Source organism: Amblyomma mixtum, chromosome 2 (genome assembly GCF_055824585.1).
Source record: "Amblyomma mixtum isolate Tamu chromosome 2, ASM5582458v1, whole genome shotgun sequence".
Taxonomy (NCBI): domain Eukaryota; kingdom Metazoa; phylum Arthropoda; class Arachnida; order Ixodida; family Ixodidae; genus Amblyomma; species Amblyomma mixtum.
In genome coordinates, this window is record NC_143013.1 from 286,872,499 (window position 1) to 286,892,894 (window position 20,396).

General features: G+C 47.1%; 2 protein-coding genes across 2 annotated transcripts; both read right to left on the reverse strand.

Moving 5' to 3' along the window:
- Positions 1-476: 476 nt before the first annotated feature.
- On the reverse strand, positions 477-4,720 carry LOC149364364 (mite group 2 allergen-like Ixo r 2). Its single transcript, XM_089570091.1, has 4 exons — positions 4,398-4,720; positions 3,526-3,630; positions 1,743-1,915; positions 477-665 (listed from the first exon to the last, which is right to left on the reverse strand). The coding sequence occupies exons 1-4, from the start codon at positions 4,474-4,476 to the stop codon at positions 585-587; spliced, it is 438 nt and encodes a 145-aa protein (XP_089426217.1). The 5' UTR covers positions 4,477-4,720; the 3' UTR covers positions 477-584.
- Positions 4,721-12,537: 7,817 nt separating this feature from the next.
- LOC149364365 (mite group 2 allergen-like Ixo r 2) lies at positions 12,538-18,979 on the reverse strand. The gene is made up of 4 exons (XM_089570092.1): positions 18,774-18,979; positions 16,259-16,363; positions 13,810-13,982; positions 12,538-12,674 (listed from the first exon to the last, which is right to left on the reverse strand). Exons 1-4 carry the CDS (start codon positions 18,850-18,852, stop codon positions 12,594-12,596), a joined length of 438 nt encoding a protein of 145 aa, XP_089426218.1. The 5' UTR covers positions 18,853-18,979; the 3' UTR covers positions 12,538-12,593.
- Positions 18,980-20,396: the final 1,417 nt, after the last annotated feature.

Genomic DNA, 20,396 nt, shown 5'->3' on the forward strand with positions numbered 1-20,396 from the left:
GCGCGTGCGTGGGCAGTTGTCCACAACTCGGAGGGCAGGTGCCAGGCTTCCCATCACTCTGTGGTCACGTGGGCAGCCTGCCCAAAGCAGGCATGCAAACAAACACACAACGACTGGATGCGGGGAACGGTCACTGCAAGTGCTATTTCACTAAAAAGTGCAGAGGGAAACTGAACTTTACATCTAGTACAAGAATTTTAACTTTAACGCAAGCGAAGCCTGATGATGTCACCACCCAGCTCGTGAGCGAAGGACGTAGAGCTTTATCGAAAGCGACGGTTGGCACCCGTACCGCAGCTCTGGCCTTCGTTTTCTTAAGCGAAAGCAGATTAACCCGTCCAGCTTCTGGCGACTGACCACTCCCTGAATTCTTCAGTTCCTAAGTACCTCAAACTCCGCCGCGTTTTCGCGAGAAACAAAATCTGCACATGGGTTGTTTTTTAGAGTAATTTATTTAGGGCGACGTGACAACTGCGGGTTCTCAGAAGAGGTACTGAATGCCGAAATTTCTGATGGCATCGCTTCTTACACAACCAGCACCTGTGTTGCGTTGAAATGCAACCCCGATTTTGGACATCATTGGTTCATTCAATCAAGATGGGTGTCTTGGCGCACACGCTCACGCCCTTTTCACCAACAAGCTTCAGCTGGACATGGCTTTCCATCTGTGCAGAATGAAAAAAATAATACTGTGAGTGACGGTATTTCGGCTCGACTCATGCGAAAGTCGCGTGTTTTGATGCAGGGAAGTTGCACTGCATTCTCAGTGGCTTATAATTATGTGCATAGTAAGAACTAAGCGTTAGATTCTTCGCTTTCCTTCTTATGTACCTGTGCGCACCTGCTTTAAGAATGCAGGACGTTTCGCTTGTGCTGAATGCCAAAGAAGTTCTTCCATTGCTACCACTTCGCTACTGCTTTAAGGGACAGCCTCACTTTAGTGTGTAAGATGTCGACAATGGTGAGGTTCACTATTTTGCATAGAACTGTTCAATGTATTGCTTTTGTGTACTAACTTGTGTTTTCACATTCTGACGGATTGTTTTCCCGCAGCAATTCAATTTACGGTAAATGTAGACAATCAAGTAATAAAAAAATGCAAATGGCCAAGATGCATCTCTCGTGTTCTTCTTTCTGAAAGTAATTTTTTGATCACATTAGATCAACACTCCCTTGGGGAGGAATAACAAAATGGCTACCACACAGGTAGTGCGTTTCTAAAAAAAAAGTACCAACAGATGCAGCAAGCTGGCCGCCATATTCTTGCTATGGACCTCAAGGTAGGTGATGTAGTTCTTTCTGCGGGTATCCGAAGAGTCTTTATGATTTGAACACAATGAATTATTGCATTCTTGTTAATGAAAATAATGCCCTTCGTCCTTTCCATTGGCAATGGCATTTTTTAAGGATGTGAAAATGCCTACGCCAAGATTTTTTTTCGCTCACATATAGGTTTGTGTACATTTCTACAAAAGACAAAAGAAAGAGCTGTTGCCTCTAGCCGAACATCGCGTCTTGCAGGCGAGGCTTCGTGAAAAGTTAAACCAAAGCTGCATTACGGAGGGCAGAAAAAGAATAGAAACGCAAACTTGTTCTCTTGCGCTTGTCTGTGCCGTTTGTTGTGCTTAATACAGTGTTGTTGGTGTTTTTCTGCTTCTTTCGGACAAACCACGTAAGCTCAAGAGTGGTTCTATTCGCAGTACTACGCCCAGTAACTTCGAAAGCCACCATAATCGACTTACGACTGGCGCGAATGTTGGAACAGCCACTTGCAAGGTGCCCGTGTACGTCTGGCCTTTCTTGACGGGACACTGCACCACCCCTTTGCACATGTCCTTCTCAAGGCCGATGATGGGGATCCAAAGACCAAACATCTTTATCTTGCCATCGAGCTCCACCGTCTCGCTGTCCTGGTCTGCAGTGGGAGCACCATAGGGGAGAGTTGAAAGCGGGTCATACACTTCTCGCCCAAGCGCTTTGCAAGTAAAGTGAGAGGAGGCCAAGCATAAGCGCTGTCTCAAGCAAATGATTTTAGTAGTAATTCTTCAGATCGGGATCTGGGATAACACCGTTACCACTTCGTATTACTGATAGACACGGCCTCGCCCTACCATCTGCAAGCCACCGTGGTTACCTTAGTTAGTTAATAGATTGACTGGCACGGATTGACAGTGGCTCCGGGTTCGATTACTGGACCAGGATGAATCTTCATTCAACTGCGAAGTGAAGCTTCTGAAGAAGCAGTAGAGTTTTCGTTTGTAGCCCTACGGCTGTGCTCAGGCCGGCGCCAACGAGGAATTAAACTCAAATGTGCGGAAGGTATTGGCCTCCATTTAGAGATCTGGAGAATTTATTCAGGTTAAATGTTAGATCTTTTCCTCAATTAAAAATTTTCGAAAGAAGACGCTGTCGCCTATGGCAGGTGGCTGGCTACTCTCATTTTTACATGACAAAGAAAAAACAGCACTAAGGCTCTAATTGAAGGAAGTACGCACAGGGAATGCAAAATCTAGCATAAGAAGAGCCCGGAGACTGCATTTTGTAATGTTTTTTTTCATATAAATTTGTTTGTTTTTATTTTTGCCAGCCCCGCCTTTGATAGAAGAGCCGTTGAGCGACATTGTTTAGATGTCAGTCATGATTTCCGAAGCGGCAGTAACCAATGGTAAAAAAGAATAAGGATGAATCAGGTGAGTAATAATTAGAAAATGTGATCCAAGGTTCGCAGTTCACAAACTAGAAGTTCGCGCGACCACTCTCAAGTGAGTCCACGTTGCTGAAGCAGGAACTTTATTTGTGACAGAGTGTTTCGAAATGCCTGATGAAAGATTGATCTTTTTTGAATGGCAGGCCTTTGGATCGTTTAGCTAGTTACATAATAATAATAATAACAGTAATAGTAGTAATAATTTATTCTTGCAATGAACAAAATAAAAATTCAGGCCTGCCAGAGCTAAAGAAGGCGTCAGGGGCAGTGCCTAGCAAATGGCGACATCGGGGCAAAGGTATAAATCAATATATGCTGTAAAAAGCGTTACTGAATTACAAGAAAGTACAATACATGAGTCGGCACTATATGAAACGTCATCTTGCGTGGTGCTGTCTTTGTATTTCATTTTGGAAGCTGACACTTACGCGACGTGGTTCTAAGAGCTGATTTTGCTAAACTCTCTTTCTTGTATCTCCATTTACAACTATAATTTAAATAGGCTTACTTCAGCAATTTGTAATACATCGCACCTCATCTGCACTCAAATGTAGAAAGTGATGTTAATTATTGCTGTGTTGTGGGACCTTTAAAAGCAACCATTTTAGTTTTAATGGCTTATTTATCGCTAACCGCACAATTAGGTTTTAGAGCCATTTTTATCATATCATTGTAAGAATTGAAGGGTTTGAAAAATGTCTGCAGTAGACACAGTTCAAGTAAGTTTCTACGGTATTCATTTTAAAGAGAAGTATATCCTGTACTGTACACTTCTGTGCGCGCACGAGCGAATAATGCAGTTATTAAAAAATGCTTACCGGCAGTCAGTGTGAAGTGAATGTTGACTTTCGAGCCACGCTTGAAGACGCAGGGGTCAGAATCACAGGGTTCGATTTCCGCTGATTTGATTTCGGCTTTGCTGCCTGTAATTGAAGTTTTGGAGCTTTTTTAACGTCCCGCTCTTTTATGTACCTCGTAGAGCAAGGATCAGTACCCCGAAAAGCACAAACCAGCACTTTACACACTCGTCTCGGGCGCCACTGAATGTATAGTTCCCCGCAGAGCCAACCCCAATATGCAAATTTGTAGTCAGTAAACCTCCTCCGAAAACATTTCATGGTATTTCTCTGAATCAAGAAGCGAAGAGGCATTTTTTGCTGTGCTGGAGACACCTACTATGAGAAAGAGCTGAACAAGCTGTACAAAACAGTTCCAGAGTGACAAACCCCAATTCAAAGCAACAAATATAAAAGAAAATGAAGATGTCGAACAATATGTCAAAGACTTGTAAAAAATTGCTTAGCTGGGCCGAAACTGTGCATAGCTTAACTTTTTATTTACTATAAAACCTAAGAGTCTGAGTATGCGTTGCTGCTTTCGTATCTCAAAGGCCCACATTCCGAAGCCACTGTGTCTTTAGCAACTAGGTTCCACATCACCGTAAGGCCTCGGGTGGGAGTTCGAGGGACTGTCTATAGCTAACCGACACGTCTTTCCTCATAACATTTTGTGCCTCCAGCTTTGAATCAGTACATACACGACCAGTGCAAAGCCGCAGCATTCAGATACTCCTGTTCTCGAGTGAACTGAAAACCCCATAACTCTGACAATGGTTCCACACGACCCTATCAAGCCTCGCTTTGTGCATTAACAAAAACTCCCATAAAATAAGGAAATTCCAGGGGCTTACCGCAGTCTTCGTACGTGAACTCTCTGCGTTGGCCTAAGGCCAAGCCGAAGAGGAGGACAGTGGCAACAAAGCGGATCATGCTGGCGGGAAGACGAGACTTCCAACTCTTCGGTCGGGGTAGTGTGGGGTATTTGCAGTGATACAGTGCCTACACGACGCACACCTACGGCGATGCTGAAGTAACCACCGATTTAAATAGCTTAGCAAAGGAATGTGGCTGAGATCGCCATTGAAGAGTGTATGGAAGCACTTCAAACGACTTATCGGCCTGCTGACGTATGATGGACGGGAACACCGCGTGAAGGAGACGCCACTTGTTGCCACTCACGCGGTATTGTTACGGGGCCTCATTCAAGGACGGGAGAGACAAAGGAAGAGGCGACTTATCGGTGGTCTTATCAGCGGCGAGTTTATGGACCACGCTTGCAAAGAGCGGCCCAGCGTGTTCACGTATGCAGAAGTTTCAACTATTACTTCCCTGAAGAAAAACAAAGCTGCCTTTTTCCTCCATGATTTGGGCGCCGGAAGAAAATGTTGACAAACTTTTTGTTTTCGATCAAGACATGCCTTTTTATTGTCCAAGGAAATGCCTTGCAGTCTAGACGCTGCAGATTATGTGCGATAAGACCTTTTAGGGGCGTTATCGAAACGGCTGTATGGCAGCCAGACTGCTTGTGGTCTGACTGCTACGATTTATCACTCCCGCTTCTGATTCAACATCGCGCACTGTTCAGAGCCATTCGAAGAATGCTCAACAAAGCTGATAATTCTTTTTAATTTTGTGAAAGGCATTTCTACAGAAGAATTTTTTTCCCGTATGCTGTAAAATGTGCGCCAATTGTATTCTAAAATGTAGGCCAATTGTGTTCAATTTTTTTTTTTTACTGATGAGATAGCGAGCACACATCCTTCAGAATTCAGGTACCAATCTTAGTTCGTTCTGCTTCCAAATGGCGATAGCTGGGTGACCTTTGATTTCAGGTCGCCAACTTTTTGATGCCTCGCAAACTGAAAGGCTTGCTATACGTACCGATAATAAAAAGTATGGTATAGGTTCAAGACCGACGACCTCTACGTTTGCTAGCAAAGAATAGAAAAAAAAAACTGCGCACGTGGATGTTGTCGACTGCAGGCGTATGAACTAGGCGGGCTCTACATGAGAAACCATAACCATTATCGACGAACAGCATGCATAAGCTCTGCGCTTGTGATGAGCGGCTGGCATGGAGAAAACAACAGATAGCTTTGTTTGCCGGGTATTGCTGATGCCGGATTCAGTTCTTGCTTAAACAAGGCCTAATCAAGTGGCCAAGGTCCTTTTGTTTTTTTCTCTCTCTCTTATCTCTGTTATGGGGCTTTACGTATTTATATCGTTTATTAACTGTTAGTTTCCATAAAAAAAGACAGTGTTTCCAGCCGTGAAATGAAATAACTACGGAACAGAAGGAGCAGAGTTTATGCGGATGTTCTGTCGTCAAGTCAACTCAAAAGCAAATAAGTTTCTTGGGCTGGCTTCAACGGCTGCAAACAAAAGTCATTCAAACCGTAATTTCAGTAACGGCCCAGCGCGTGCCTATTGGGAGAATTATTGGTGCTTTTGTGAGGGTCAGGCTAAAGAGAAGCATTTGATGAGTGAATAGGAGTTTATGCTGCAACTGCCCATCTTGGCCGCCGACACATTAGTGGGATGGTCGCGCAAAGCTAATGCGAGGTTTTCCTAAGCTTCTGGAGGCGACATTTTTGATTTCGCTTGCGATTGTTCAGCTGCGCTGGAATTACTGACTGCAGCTTTTCTCAAAATTTGCGCTTAAAAAAGAGGTAAAAAAAGTAATGAGGAGAGTTGGCTACCCTGAAAAGTCACTGACAGTTAGCTTAATAGGCAACTATGGTGTGTATCCAGAAGTATTGATATATAAGCATTTCTTTAAAGTTATTAGCCTGTTCAAGGAATTCCTTGCTTCTTCCATTCGCTTAGGTTTCCACAGAGCCACCACTGCTCACGACATCGGAATAAACTTTGAATCCTTTTCTTTTCACGTTGTTATTTTGATATTATGCTCATTTCATTGATATGAGAAGACTGAACTGTAGTGTTTATCGGTGTAATATTGTCACGAATATTACACAGCACACAGAGACACAAGAACTGCTCCAGTCTGCCGAGCGGTCACCAGCAAGAAGACGAACCACTTCTTCTTCCTCGTCACAAGCGAGATGGCGAAGCACTTCTTCTTCGTCCACTTCTGAGCTGTATCATTGCTCCCTCCCCTGCAGCATCGCCTCGATGCGGGCCGCTTTCACAGAGGGGAAAATGGGTTAGACACGGAAAGTGAGACACAGCTATCACGACACACAACCGGCGGCACTCAGCGTCAAGTACAATCAGCAGGACGGTCGTGGTACGGCTTCATACGAACGACGTGCACAACATCCGGAAGCGGTGGTCTGCGCGAAGGGCGGCCTGGGGTTGCCGGTGAAACTTCGTACGTCACGTCGCTAATGCGGCGGAGAACTCGGTAAGGTCCGAAGTATCGGCGCAGTAATTTTTCGGACAACCCACGGCGACGAACTGGTGTCCAAACCCACACGTGGTCCCCTGGTTCGTACGTAACAAATCGCCGTCCGAGATTGTAGCGGTCAGCGTCGGCGTGCTGTTGACGGTGTATTCGCTGCCTGGCCAGTTGACGTGCTTCTTCAGCCCGCTGAACGAAAGTGGCGACGTCAAGATCTGGCTCTAGGTCACACTGAGGGTCGACGGGCAACATGGCATCCAAAGAAGTAACAACTGGACGACCGAAGACAAGCTGGAAGGGCGTGAGCCGCGTTGTCTCTTGCACGGCCGTATTGTAAGCGAACGTTACGTATGGGAGAATTTGGTCCCATGTTTTATGCTCCACATCCACATACATGGAGAGCATGTCGGCCAGGGTTCTGTTAAGGCGCTCTACCAAACCATTTGTCTGTGGGTGGTACGCTGTTGTACGCCTATGGCTGGTGTGGGTCAGATCTAGGACTGCCTGAGTCAAGCGGGCTGTGAAAGCAGCTCCACGGTCAGTAATTACAACCGCAGGAGCGCCATGACGCAGCACGATGTTGTGTACAAAAAACGTAGCCACTTCGACAGCAGTTCCGTTTGCAAGCGCCGTTGTCTCAGCGTACCGCGTCAAATAATCCGTCGCGACAGCAATCCAACGTTTTCCAGTGGATGACTTCGGGAAAGGACCGAGTAGGTCCATTCCCACTTGTTGGAAAGGCGTCTTCGGAGGCGCTATGGGATGAAGAAATCCTGCGGGTTTGAAGGGAGGAGACTTACGGCGCTGGCAGTCGCGACAGGTTTTGACGTATGTCCGCACTGATGGAAGTAATCTTGGCCAGTAGTACCTCTGCCGAATCCTCGCTAAGGTACGACTGACCCCCAGGTGGCCGGCAGATGGTTCGTCGTGGCAAGCGCTCAAGATATCAGGTCGCAACTCGGACGGGACTACGAGCAGAAATGTTGCAGTGTTGCTCTCAAAGTTGCGCTTGTAGAGGACGCCGTTCTGCAGAGTGAAGGATTTGAGTCCACGAAGAAAAACACGAGGAATGCGGGGACCGTCGCAGCCTTCCAGGTATGCGATGAGCGGCGCTAACTCTGGGTCTTCCCTTTGAAGCTGCGCCATATCGGTTGCGCTAACAGCACCAAGGAAAGAGAAGTCTTCAGTGATTTCCGGGGAAGCAAGGTCCACTGGCGCGCGTGATAAACAATCCGCATCTTGGTGCTTCCGCCCCGACTTGTACACGACCGTTACGTCGTACTCCTGCAAACGGAGGCTCCACCTCGCCAACCGCCCAGATGGATCTTTGAGGCTGGCCAGCCAGCATAACGAGTGGTGATCACTGACAACGCGAAATGGTCTTCCGTATAGGTATGGGCGGAACTTACTGATGGCCCAGACTACCGCAAGACATTCTTTCTCAGTCGTTGAATAGTTGCATTCCGAGCGCGAAAGTGTACGGCTTGCGTATGCGATGACTCGTTCGGCGCCATCCTGCCACTGTACCAGGACCGCCCCAAGGCCTACGTTGCTAGCATCAGTGTGTATGTCAGTTGCTGCGGCGTCATCGAAATGGGCGAGTATCGGTGGACGTTGCAGGCGGTGGCGGAGCTCCACGAAAGCATCCTCTTGGTCGCTTCCCCACAAGAAGGGTGTGTCGTCTCTGGTCAGCGCTGTTAAGGGTTCAGCTATTTTGGAAAAATCTTGGACGAATCGGCGATAGTAAGAGCACAGTCCCAAAAAACGTCGAAGGGTCTTTTTGTCAGTGGGACGCGGGAAACTGGAGACAGCAGCGGTCTTGTCGGGATCTGGGAGAACACCGCGCGCGCTGACAACATGGCCGAGGAAACGAAGCTCCTCAAAACCGAAATAGCATTTCTCGGGCTTGATCGTAAGTTGCGCACATTGGAGCGCCCGGAGCACTGTGCGCAGCCGCTCCAAGTGTTGCTCGAAGGTGGGCGAGAAAATGACGACATCGTCCAGGTATACGAGGCACGTCTGCCACTTGAGCCCAGACAAGACAGTGTCCATCATGCGTTGGAAAGTGGCCGGCGCTGAGCATAGTCCAAACGGGAGCACCTTAAATTCGTATAGACCATCAGGCGTCACAAAAGCAGTTTTCTCGCGGTCTCGCTCGTCCACCTCTATCTGCCAGTAGCCGCTTTTGAGATCCAAGGAGGAAAAGAACCTGGCATCACGTAGTCTGTCGAGTGCATCGTCAATCCTGGGGAGCGGGTAAACGTCCTTTTTCGTCACGTTGTTCAGTTTGCGGTAATCGACACAAAATCTCAGGGTGTTGTCTTTCTTTTTCACGAGGACTACCGGTGACGCCCATGGACTTGTCGACGGTTGAATAACATCGTCGGCGAGCATTTCGTCCACTTGCCTTTTAATGGCTTCGCGTTCCGTCGAAGAAACGCGGTATGGGCGCTGGCATACGGGTGGTGTAGTCTCGTTGGTGATAATGCGATGCTTTGCGACAGGCGTACGACCGACCCTGGAGCTTGTGGCAAAACAACCCGCGAAGTCGGTTAGAAGCGCCGAGAGAAGCGCCTTCTGCTCAGGCGCCAAATCGGGATTGATTCTGACGGACGGAAGGACAGGGCATGGTGGGGCTTGGTCTTCAGGGCTTGTCTCCAGGGCGCACACTTGAGGCACCACAGCGAAGTCATGCAGGAAGGCGACAGCCGTGCCCTTGGCGAGGTGCTGCAACTCGTTGGCAAAATTTGTAAGGAGCACACTAGCACAACCGTCTTGTAGTTGGACGAGCCCGCGAGCGATGGCTACTCCTTTCTCGAGCAGCAGGGGTACGTGGCTATCAGCGACACCTTCGTAGTCGTGGAATAAATCATTCCTCACGAGAACTAGCACACTGGACCGGGGTGGCACCATTACGTCGTCGTCAACAAGTCGCAGAGCAGTGAAGCGTGAATCGTCTGTGTCAGTGCGTGCCACGGCCCGTTTCGTCGAGAACGTGACCCGTGATTCGTGGAGGTCAATGACAGCACCGTTCGTGTGGAGAAAGTCAAGACCGAGGATCAAGTCCCTCGAACACTCACGGAGGACTACAAACTCGCCGACGTACACAAAACCACGGATATCGACACGAGCTGTGCACCTGCCGGCAGGGATAATCAGGTGACCCCCAGCAGTGCGAATGCTAGGCCCCGACCACCCCGTCAATACTTTCTTCAGTTGTACGGCAAGGGCCAGGCACATGACAGAATAGTCGGCACCAGTATCCAGCAAAGCGGTCACGTCGATTCCGTCAATTTTGACGCACAAATCGGAGGTAGCGCGTCGGATGCTGTCGCTACTCGCTCCCGGAGAAACATCGTCGCGTGGTAGTGGCGCAGGAGGATCTTCACAAGTCCCGGCATCAGCGGCCTTGCCTCCAGAGGCCGCTGGAATCAGTTTTCCCGGCGTGGACTGGGAGAACGGCGTCCGGAGTAGCCTGCGGCTTGACGGGGGCTTGGAGAACGGTAGCGTCGCGGCGACGGTGATCGAGCCTCCTGGTGGCCTGACGTGATGTGGTTCTGGCGCGACGACAGATGGAATGCTATCTCCTGCGGTCGTTCCCCGTTCTGAGGGCACGGGTCGTCCGGCGCGAAACCACGCAGGCCCACGCGGCGGTATGGGCACGCCCTGTAGAGGTGACCCGCCTCGCCACAGTGATAGCAGAGGGGCCGACGATCCGGGGCACGCCACACTTCACTCTTTCGCGGCCGCTGATAGGCTGGCGGAGCGTCACCACGAGGGGAGCTCGACGAGAGCACTGCTGGAGTCGCGGCAGTGACGTCGTACCCAGGGGCCTGGCGCAGGACGGACGCATACGTGGGCCTTGCATCAGGCTGGCGAGGAACCTCGGAAATCTGGTGCTGTTGTGCTGCCAGGCGCACCTCGTCCCGGATGACTTCGCTCAGTGGCGTGAAAGATGGCGTCTCGGACGGCGTACGGAAGGCCTGCAGTTCCTCTCTGACGACGGATCGGACCAGCGCGCGTAGAAAGGCCGCGTCGATACCGGGAGGCATGGAGATGGGATCAGGCCCGAAGGTGTTGACGTCGCGATTGTACTGGCGGGCTCGCTGTTCCAGCGTCTTCTCCATAGTTGCCGCCTCGGTGAGGAACTCTGCCACAGTGCTTGGTGGGCTGCGCACGAGTCCTGCGAAGAGCTCTTGCTTGACACCCCGCATGAGGTGGCGAAGCTTCTTGTCTTCTGTCATGTTGGGATCCGCGCGCTTAAAAAGGCGAGTCATGTCCTCGTAGTACATGCGTACACTCTCGTTGTGGCGCTGGTTGCGCGAGTTTAACGCAGCTTCTGCTCGCTCTCGACGGTCTGCATTCGGAAAAGTGGCTTTAAGATTGCGGCAGAAAGCTTCCCAGGACGTAAACGAAGCTTCATGATTTTCGAACCATGTCCGAGCCGACTCTTCAAGTGCAAAATAGACATTGTGGAGCTTACGGTTGTCACTCCAGCCGTTGTAACGGGCAACCCGTTCGAATATCTCGAGCCAATCCTCGGCGTCCTCGAACACGTCGCCATGAAACGACGGGGGTGTTCGTGGCTGATGACAGAGGATGTGCGCCGGGAGCGTGGTCTCAGTTGCCATGGCAGCTGGTGCCTCCGAAGGCCGGGGTTGCGTCGCCCTGGTTGCAGCCGGAAGGAGTCCAAATTCAGGGGACGCTCCACGGAGGCGGCGGCCGCGGCGCTGGTGAACTGGGGTGAGATCCGTATTGGTCGGTAGCCTACGCGGGTCTGGAAGCGTACCCCGCACCTCCACCAGATTTGTCACGAATATTACACAGTACACAGAGACACAAGAACTGCTCCAGTCTGCCGAGCGGTCACCAGCAAGAAGACGAACCACTTCTTCTTCCTCGTCACAAGCGAGATGGCGAAGCACTTCTTCTTCGTCCACTTCTGAGCTGTATCAATATGAGTTGTTGTTGCACTTTAAACGGTACATTACACGCACAACACAGAGCTACAGCGGCTTTAAAATTCTAGAGTGGCATTCTAGCCAAATGACAAGATTCATTTCATTGATGGAACTATTATCCTGGATCAAAGGGGCTTCATATGGATCTGGGCCGAAAGTGCTTCAATGGCTGACTAAAAGAAGCATCCTGTATCCCTCCCGATACTTAACGTGCTTTTGGCACAGTTGTCTCACGCTTCTCTTCCGGCTCTATACCCAGAGAGTTGAATCTGGTATTACAGGCCAATAGCCTTGAAAATCAGAGCTGCCTGTCAGAAACAAAACGCTCACCAAATTTAGCGGATACCTTGAATGCTACCTGAAAGATGTCGCGACAATCTTTTCCTTATGGATAGATTTGGCCAGCTTATGCTTCCTTCAAATCCTTTGTCTGCAGTGTTGCTCTGAACCATTGGCGAAAAATTATTCTGCACTCAAAGGCATTTAGGAAACTGTTAAAAACAGAACTTCAACAAAAGAAACAGGAACTTCCGGTGGAACGAAGATGTTTGTGATGAATTTATTTGGGAATAACTTTTGGCTCTGGCATACAAACTTATGTAGCTTACATAGGAAATGATAAAAAAATAGTGACCGCATTAAAGCAGCCTCACAATTCATTGTTTTCTTCTCAATCCTTGGTGCTGGTCAGGGTGGAGCGTGAACAATGAGCGTTTCAGTATTCACTGAACAATGACGTTGGTCCTGAGACAGACGCTCGTGCCTTGGTCACCTGATATCTTGAGCTGGACGGTAGTTTTCATCTGCAGAAAACGATAAAAAGGATTTCACAACGGCTATTGTTCGAGGATTTTTTTATTTTAACCAAAATATCCTGTGCTGGTAGAAGCGCTGCTTCATGCATTCTTGGTGCCGGATAATACTTGGATTAATGAAACTCTGACTCGAAGATCTTGACATCCGCTTGAGGACACCATAAGGGAGTGTATTGTTAGACTAGAGGAAATCATGGCAAAGAATATGGCTCGGACCGGAACATGAAGAGCGGAAAGCAGGTAGCATATGATCGACCTGCACAATGACAAGATATATTTCAAAGAAAAGCAAACGAAACCAGGGCGGGAGACAGTCATAGAGTCATGGATAGAAATTTTAAAATTAAATGAGATAGGGCGCCGCGGCTGGCTCGGGACACGTAAAATTAAAAATAAAAGGGAGAAGTCGTTAGCCTGCAGAAGCGTAATTCCTCTGATGATGGCGATGATAAAACGCGAACTGGCTCCTTTAGTGGGCTCAAAGGACATTGAGGGCAATTCCACGAAATTACAGACCTCAGTAAAAATTAATTATTTTTCTTTTTCTGAGTATGTTGACGTTTTTGCGCAGCAAAAAAAAAAAAACGTGTTTATCATCGAGAAAATACAATTTAAAAATCTTCCTGCTAGTCGATTCAAATTCGTGACGCTTTGAACAAAAAGGTTCCGTCGCTTTGAAGTGAGTGGAGATGTAGCGTGGCCTCTGAGATCTGTGGTATTTTGGGCCGACGCCAGCACTTCACTTTAAAAACGAGCCGGTGATGGTGACACCTGTATGTTTTTAATCTCTTCTAACTTATAAAAGCTCTGTCACCGGCGAGAGTGGCCTCCTTTGGATTCAAACGTGGCACCCCATCGATACAGGAGCGCTCCAATTTGATTCGCATAAAAGAAGAAGACGTCCCTTCCTCGTCTCTTTCTCTTTGTTATCAGCCTGTCTCTGCGCGCTCTAGCCAACTGAACAAACGCTTGGTTTCCCCACTGTCTTCCCTTTCCCTTTCTCTCTCTCATACGTTTGCGTATTCGTCTCCTAAGCAATACAAACCGAAACGTAGCACAACAGCGGATTCAAAATAGCAGTTAGCACGAACACGTGCTCTCATAAGTATGTGAACCAACTCACAGGGGGCGTTAGAAAGGGGATGGACACCTCCATGGTGCCCCCGTACGTCTCGCCCTCGACGATGGGACACTGAACGACGTTCGTGCACAGGTTGCTCTCCAGGCCAGGGATTGGCATCATGAAGCCGAAAATCTTGAACTTTCCTTCTAGCACCGCTGTTTCGCTGTCTTGGTCTATTACAAATGCAGGGGCGGGAAGCAAAATAAATTGAGTTATAAGCAACACGCGGGTGTTTTATTTTACGTGCAGCCAGTCACTCTGAAATAAATTTGCATCCTTATAAAGAAAGACTGATGCTGTTTTGTTTTACTGCTTGGTTTGCCGGCTGAAATTTTGGAGCCGCGATCTTGTTCTTCATTAACAGGAACGATGTGTGCTACATTTTAATGGGACGACACATATGCACAGCACGATACGCTTAACTAAGGAGCTTCAAGGCTAGTGTTGCGAAGAAATTTTTTTTTCTTACTTGCTTGCTGCCTTGAAAGGGCGGAAGCTAAAGTACAATAATGAATAGCCGCATTGCACTACGTGCACAGCGCCTTTCAGGCAACAGATGAGAATGTTAGGTGGGCGGATGAGACTAAGAAGTTTGCGGGGATACGGTGGCCGCTGCTGGCAAAGGGCAGGGTTAATTGGAGAGACATGGGAGAGGCCTTGACCCTGCAGTGGGTGTAGTCAGGCTGATGATGATGCAAGCACGTCGATTCTGTGCAGTGGGCGTGATGGATTGATAACGAACGGCGAGTCAAACTGCAACTAACTTTGCAGTTTGCTAGACAATTGTTTTTATTTTTTTTTCCTGAGTTTCCTTGTACATTATTGTGTTTCTCCTAAATAACACGAGGGGGCTGTGCTCTGGGGTCTACACCTTAAACTGTCAACAGAACTGATTGTATTTTTTCCGTTTAGCTTGCACTACTAGTGTAGAAATGATGCATAAATAAAGAAGCTTGAGTTTTTTGTTTGGTTCTTTGACAACTGTGCATCGTAAAAACGACACACAGACCAGTACCTTTGTAGTTGCGGTACCTAACAGCCTCATTTAATAGCTTTATATTATGTCGCTCTTTATTAAATGCTTTAAAGAGAACGAAAAATCGAACTATGATGGCAGACAGTCGCGTCCCGTCCTCATTTCTCCAAAAAGTTTTCTGTTTGTAGCGCAGCTAGACGATGTCGCTTTACATCAATGATAACTGCTATTTGCGTCCAAGCTGCGCGGCAGTTTCTGCTAATTGCATTTATCTTCTTACTATCCTTGTGTTGGTGCATGACCTGAACAAACCTTATCTTTTTGCGCCTAAGGTCATTGCTGTAGTGGTACTAAAAGTGCGCGGTAGATTACGTTACCTCCCTTCTGTTGTTTTTTATGTCAATACAGTAGCTCCCATTGACAAATATTGACACTATTCAGAAAGTAATAGCTATAATCGTGCTTCGCATGCTTGACAACTGTTGTTTTCATTTTCTATATGAGCACCAGTGCGTCACACGGACATTGTATTTAATTGTGTAGAAAATAAAGAGCTTGCATAAAAGGAATATGAATTCCTTACAAACAAAAATTCTTTGAACAATCCACAATGAAGTAATTATTCGGATCATAATGTTTCTGATTCCGTCGTTCACACCAATAACGTTCCCATTTCTTTATGTAATGCAAAAGCTTCATTTATTCTTTTCTTACCACTGTTTGGTGATTTTTTTGTCATGATGCATTTTATTATCTGTTTATGGGCATGGGCGGAGATATCATGAGAAGGGAAAGTTACCAATGGTCCATTAGTGTAACAGAGTGGGTTACAAGAGAAGGCACACATAGCAGGGAGCTTTATCAGCATAGAGTCAAGTGCGCGGATGAGATTATGAAGTTTGTGGTATGAAGCTCGTGGGAACAAGGCGACTACAGCTGGCACCAGACAACACTAAGTGGAGGTCGGTAGGAGAGGCCTTTGTCTTGCAATGAACGTAGCTTGCTATGGCGATGATGATCAAAATATTCTCTTCACCTCGATCACCTCAACATTCACCTTCCTATACCGATATTGCAGCCATGTACGATATCACGCGCTTTACTAATGATTCAGGTGTAATTACGAACTCATTAGCTTAAGCTTGCGGCTGAATGGATGAATGAATGAACGAATGAAGCGGCAATGCTAAGCTAAGATGGTTGTTATCCTCTCGACCGCTATGCAGTGCTTTGCACGAAACAGTGCGCAAGGCATGGCCTAATAACGCCGTTATACCACGTAAAATAAGTGGCAACTGCTCCCCGCTCTACCTTCCAACAGATAAGCAGCACAGAGAAGGTGCCGGGAAACTAGAACCTTCACATCGTACGATGCTTTTATTCGTGAATGTCAGGGAAGAAACTATATGTTCTTTTCGACTTCACAGTTCAAGCCTCGAAAGCGAAATAAAGTGATCATGTCGACAGACTCACCAGAAACAATTGAAAAGTGAACTTTGCTAGTCGTGCCTCGTTTGAGGATGCAGGGATCAGAGTCGCATGGCTCGATTTGGGCAGACAGTATTTGGGCCTTGCTTCCTGGAAGCAAAATGTGAGACAAACAGGACAGTAAGTATGAATGCACCCGAAAAAGCTTAGATTCCTTCCGAGCTCAGTTAATAAATAGTCGCCGTGATTCCGACGTGTCATTCGTAGCTTTTCTGACAGCACTGTATTTTTTACGCCCTTTTTCCGCGTAGTGCCCTCAGCTTGAATTACGTGGTATGCAGTGACGGAAACAAGTGTGTATTTTCAACCCTTTTGGTGAAAAAGGATACACGATGGCGGTGTATATGTTAGATGAGGCCCAGAAGTAAAAATGTGCTATCGACCACAAAAAGTTGAGGGGATGCGTGTTCTCGGAAATGAAAATAGTTGTAGCACTGCCTAGAGGTTAACACGCATGATAATGTTACCAGCTGATAGAGAATGCATGTTCCTATACACCTGCAGAACTTTCAGGTGACTGGAATGCTTGACTGTGTTTAAAAATTTTTTCCCGGACACCTGCATCCCGCCAACTTTAGTGGCCGATAGTACGTTTGAGCAGAGCTAAAATCGCGAACAGGGATTGAAAGATATACTGTTGCTGCTCCATAAATTATAAATAGAAAACGGCAGGTTTCAAAAAAAAAAAACATAAACACAGAATAAAATATTTGCCCTTTTTTGTCTGGAGTTATTAATCCAATGTCAAACCCCAGTCAGTCGTTACTTGGGCCACATTTCGAATTTTCAGCCTCAACCTTTTTCGCTGCATAAGGGACATGATTTCACTACTTAATGCACTTTTAAAACATAGAAAACAATATAAAGTAGGCATAAATGCAGCGTTTGTTTCGCACTGTAAATGCGGCTTCGTATTAAGTCTTTTCCAGCGCTCAGAAGGAAGTATTGCTATTTATTCCCCGGTGCCTCAATTTGCAATTCTTCGTTACCATTTCCGTCCTTCTGATCCTCTTTCATTTGGTGCGGTCCGCCGCGATCTACACCTTAAAGCTCCGAGCAGCAACAGAAAGGAAAAAGAAATTAACCGTTACAAATCGCGGCCACTGCTGGCGCTGAAACCGGTTTCTTCCTGGGAGTGCCTATCTCACGGGATGCAATTCGCAGATATTAGTGTTGAAACCGAAGCGAAACCTGCTTTTGCAACGTCGCGATAGAAGCACGCATGCACACAGCTTTGAATCAAAGAGGCTGATTAGATGTATCGAAAGAAAGGAACGACTTCATATCCACAGTTGCCACACCCCAATGTACCGCAGTGAGGGTTGAAGCAGGGCCCTGGCTTATAATTGCCGGCTTTTACTCTCTCTTATTTCGTTATCACGCGGCTGCGCTAACATGTGAAAACTAGGACGGGTTACCTTGTCACCCTGATTGTATGCCACTGAGCAAAGAGTGAATGCAGAGATACGAAATGAGACTTTAGGAGGTCACAGTTTAATGGCTGAATCCTGAATCCTCCTGAAGCAAAATCCTATAATTAAGACAGTTTGGCGTCCGCAGAAAGTTTGGTCACATTGCAATTCGCTGACATTTGAAAACTTCGAAATCTGCCAATCTTCAAGCGCAATGCAAAAGAAAAGTTGTTTTCGTTCTATGCTCTTGAATTTTTTTTCTTCAAAATTTCTCAGTATGCTTGGCAAAAAGTCATGTGGGCTCTGTCGGGGAAGTTTGAAGCTTATGACAGTTCATAGGTCTGCCGACAGCCTATGGTTAAGCGCTCTTCTAACTGCATGAAACTGCATGTCCAGGATGAAAAAGGAAGAGAAAGAAAGAAGAAGTAATGGAGAATTGATAAATATAGGACTAAGCAGCGCATTACCCGCCTTTGCTTAAAGCTAGAAAAAAAAAAGCGTATGCAAAACTGCGCCCACAGTCTTCAGTTAAATATCAGGATCCTTCAGTAAAAGAAAAAAGAGCACTGATTATCCCGAACTGCCTTTTCATTGTCGCAGCAGTAATAATGGTAATCGGTTCTAAACCTCTGCGCACCTAACATGGGTATATGCTTCAATGCTAAGCGCTTAGTATCAGGGCGAGAGCACGCTGAGAGGAATTACGTGAGACATTTTGCTGAGCTCCGCCAATATACTATAGTATGTTCATACAGGAAATAAAGGTAACGAAAAATTCTTCTGCAACCTCCAAATCTTACCTTTAACTAAATATGCACGAACTCCAGGAGCAGCTCACACTTTTCTTACACTAATAAGTTGCACCCTCCCCTCCTCCCGAATTTTGTTAACGCTACACAAGATGTCCTAAATCATCCTTTGTCGAAAAGGCCTCAGTGGTCTTGACGTCGTAGATGTGCAAGTACTACGTATAGCATAAAGCATGTGCCAACTCCCAGCGCAGGTGGAATGCTGTAATTGCAAAGCAACGCTTTTGCAAAACCAGAACTCTGAACGTAAGCACGACATTAAGCAAACTATGCACTCACCGCAGTCTTCAAACTCGAAGTCTCTGCTCTGACCTGACGACAAAACGACGAGGACGGCGGCAAGAACGTAGCGAATCATAGCTTTTAGAGAGAGGCGTTACCCAGGTCCGGTTGGTGGAATACTGCTGCGCGGGGTCTTGACTTGGGTTACGGTAACATATATGGTCTTATGTAGTGCGTTGGTGGCAACAGGTGGGGAAGCACGCATCACGTGCCATTTCGTTGAGCAAACCTTTACGCCAACAACACTGTATGCGTTCGGGACGTATTATCTCTTACGCGTAGCATACTGGACAGTAAACGCTTGCAGTGGCCTCGTAAACGAAGCGCCGCCTGGCTCCTTTCCCAGAAGGTGTTTCATGTGCTTTCCGTCAAGGACTTTCGCTAGGTTTCGTTTGTTTGGTGTCAAAAACAGGACGCTTTCAAGGAAAGTTGAACGGAGAAGACAGCCTCGGTTCAAGCACAAGTTGAAACAAGCAATAAAGGATTTCTTTTCATTCTTTCTGAGAAGTTTACGAAATAGTAAACTTAGATTCTAATTTGTGTAATGTCGACTATGCGTCAACGTTATTGCGCGTTATCTGAGTCCGTCTGTTATCGACACGCGTTTGCTGTTTTAGCCTTGGGATGCTTGCTATAGGTTTTGGCTGCACTGTCCAACAAAATGTTTGCGGAATGCAACGCAACAGAAAAGAATGCCCAAAGAGCCGGCTCGCATATTTATAGAGGAAGGGTGAACAGTTTGCGCAGATCTCAGAGATTAACAGTGGATAGAGAAACAGTATGGGGTTGTTATTGACTCTGGCATATGCTTTGACAAGATAACGCACTATTGTATTGACAGGAAGTTTCCTGCACCAGGTCACCACCACCATGACCATGACAGCCCCAGGTCATGACAGGAATATTTCTGCGTTTTTATAAGCGCCGAGCATCAGAAAGCATAAAGGCAAGGCTCTCCTTTTCGGGGCGTCATCAGTCTGCATGTGAGCAATTCTCGAAAGAGACAAAAAGCAATTACAACTCCATCAGTAACGTTTTGCTCTACGTAACACTGACCTCGAATGCGACCCAAACTCGCATCCTTAGAAAGATTAAAACGAATACTCTTTTTTGCTGTCGTCAGGATCTGTGTATGTCGATTGCGTTTCGATCTCTCCTATCTAAACCGCCACTCTTCACACGCCATCATGAAGAATAACCTTCAACAATGCCCGGTGGCACCATCCACCCCGTTATAAACCTCCCCCCGTCTGGAGTGCATGCCTAGCATAGACTCAGCTAGAGCAGCAGTTGGCCTTGGTACATAAAGCCGGGAACAATTTAAACACTTTATCTCTGCTTTTAGGGCAAATGACAACGCTCTACCTCATCGCATCTATCGCGTGACTCCACTTGACCGCTTGGCGGCGGAGGCAGCGGAGGAGGGGCGGCGCCTGCTTCAACAAAGCTTTTTTGCTTCTTTTTCATTTTAACAGACACTGCCACTCAAGTCGAGCTGTTCTGTGACAACGGCCTCTAGTACCTTACGTCGAGTATGCGAAACAGCAATGGTGACCGAAAATGGTCGATGCAACATATACAGGCATCTTTCCGAACTTCACCGCTTGCAAACCCTTACCA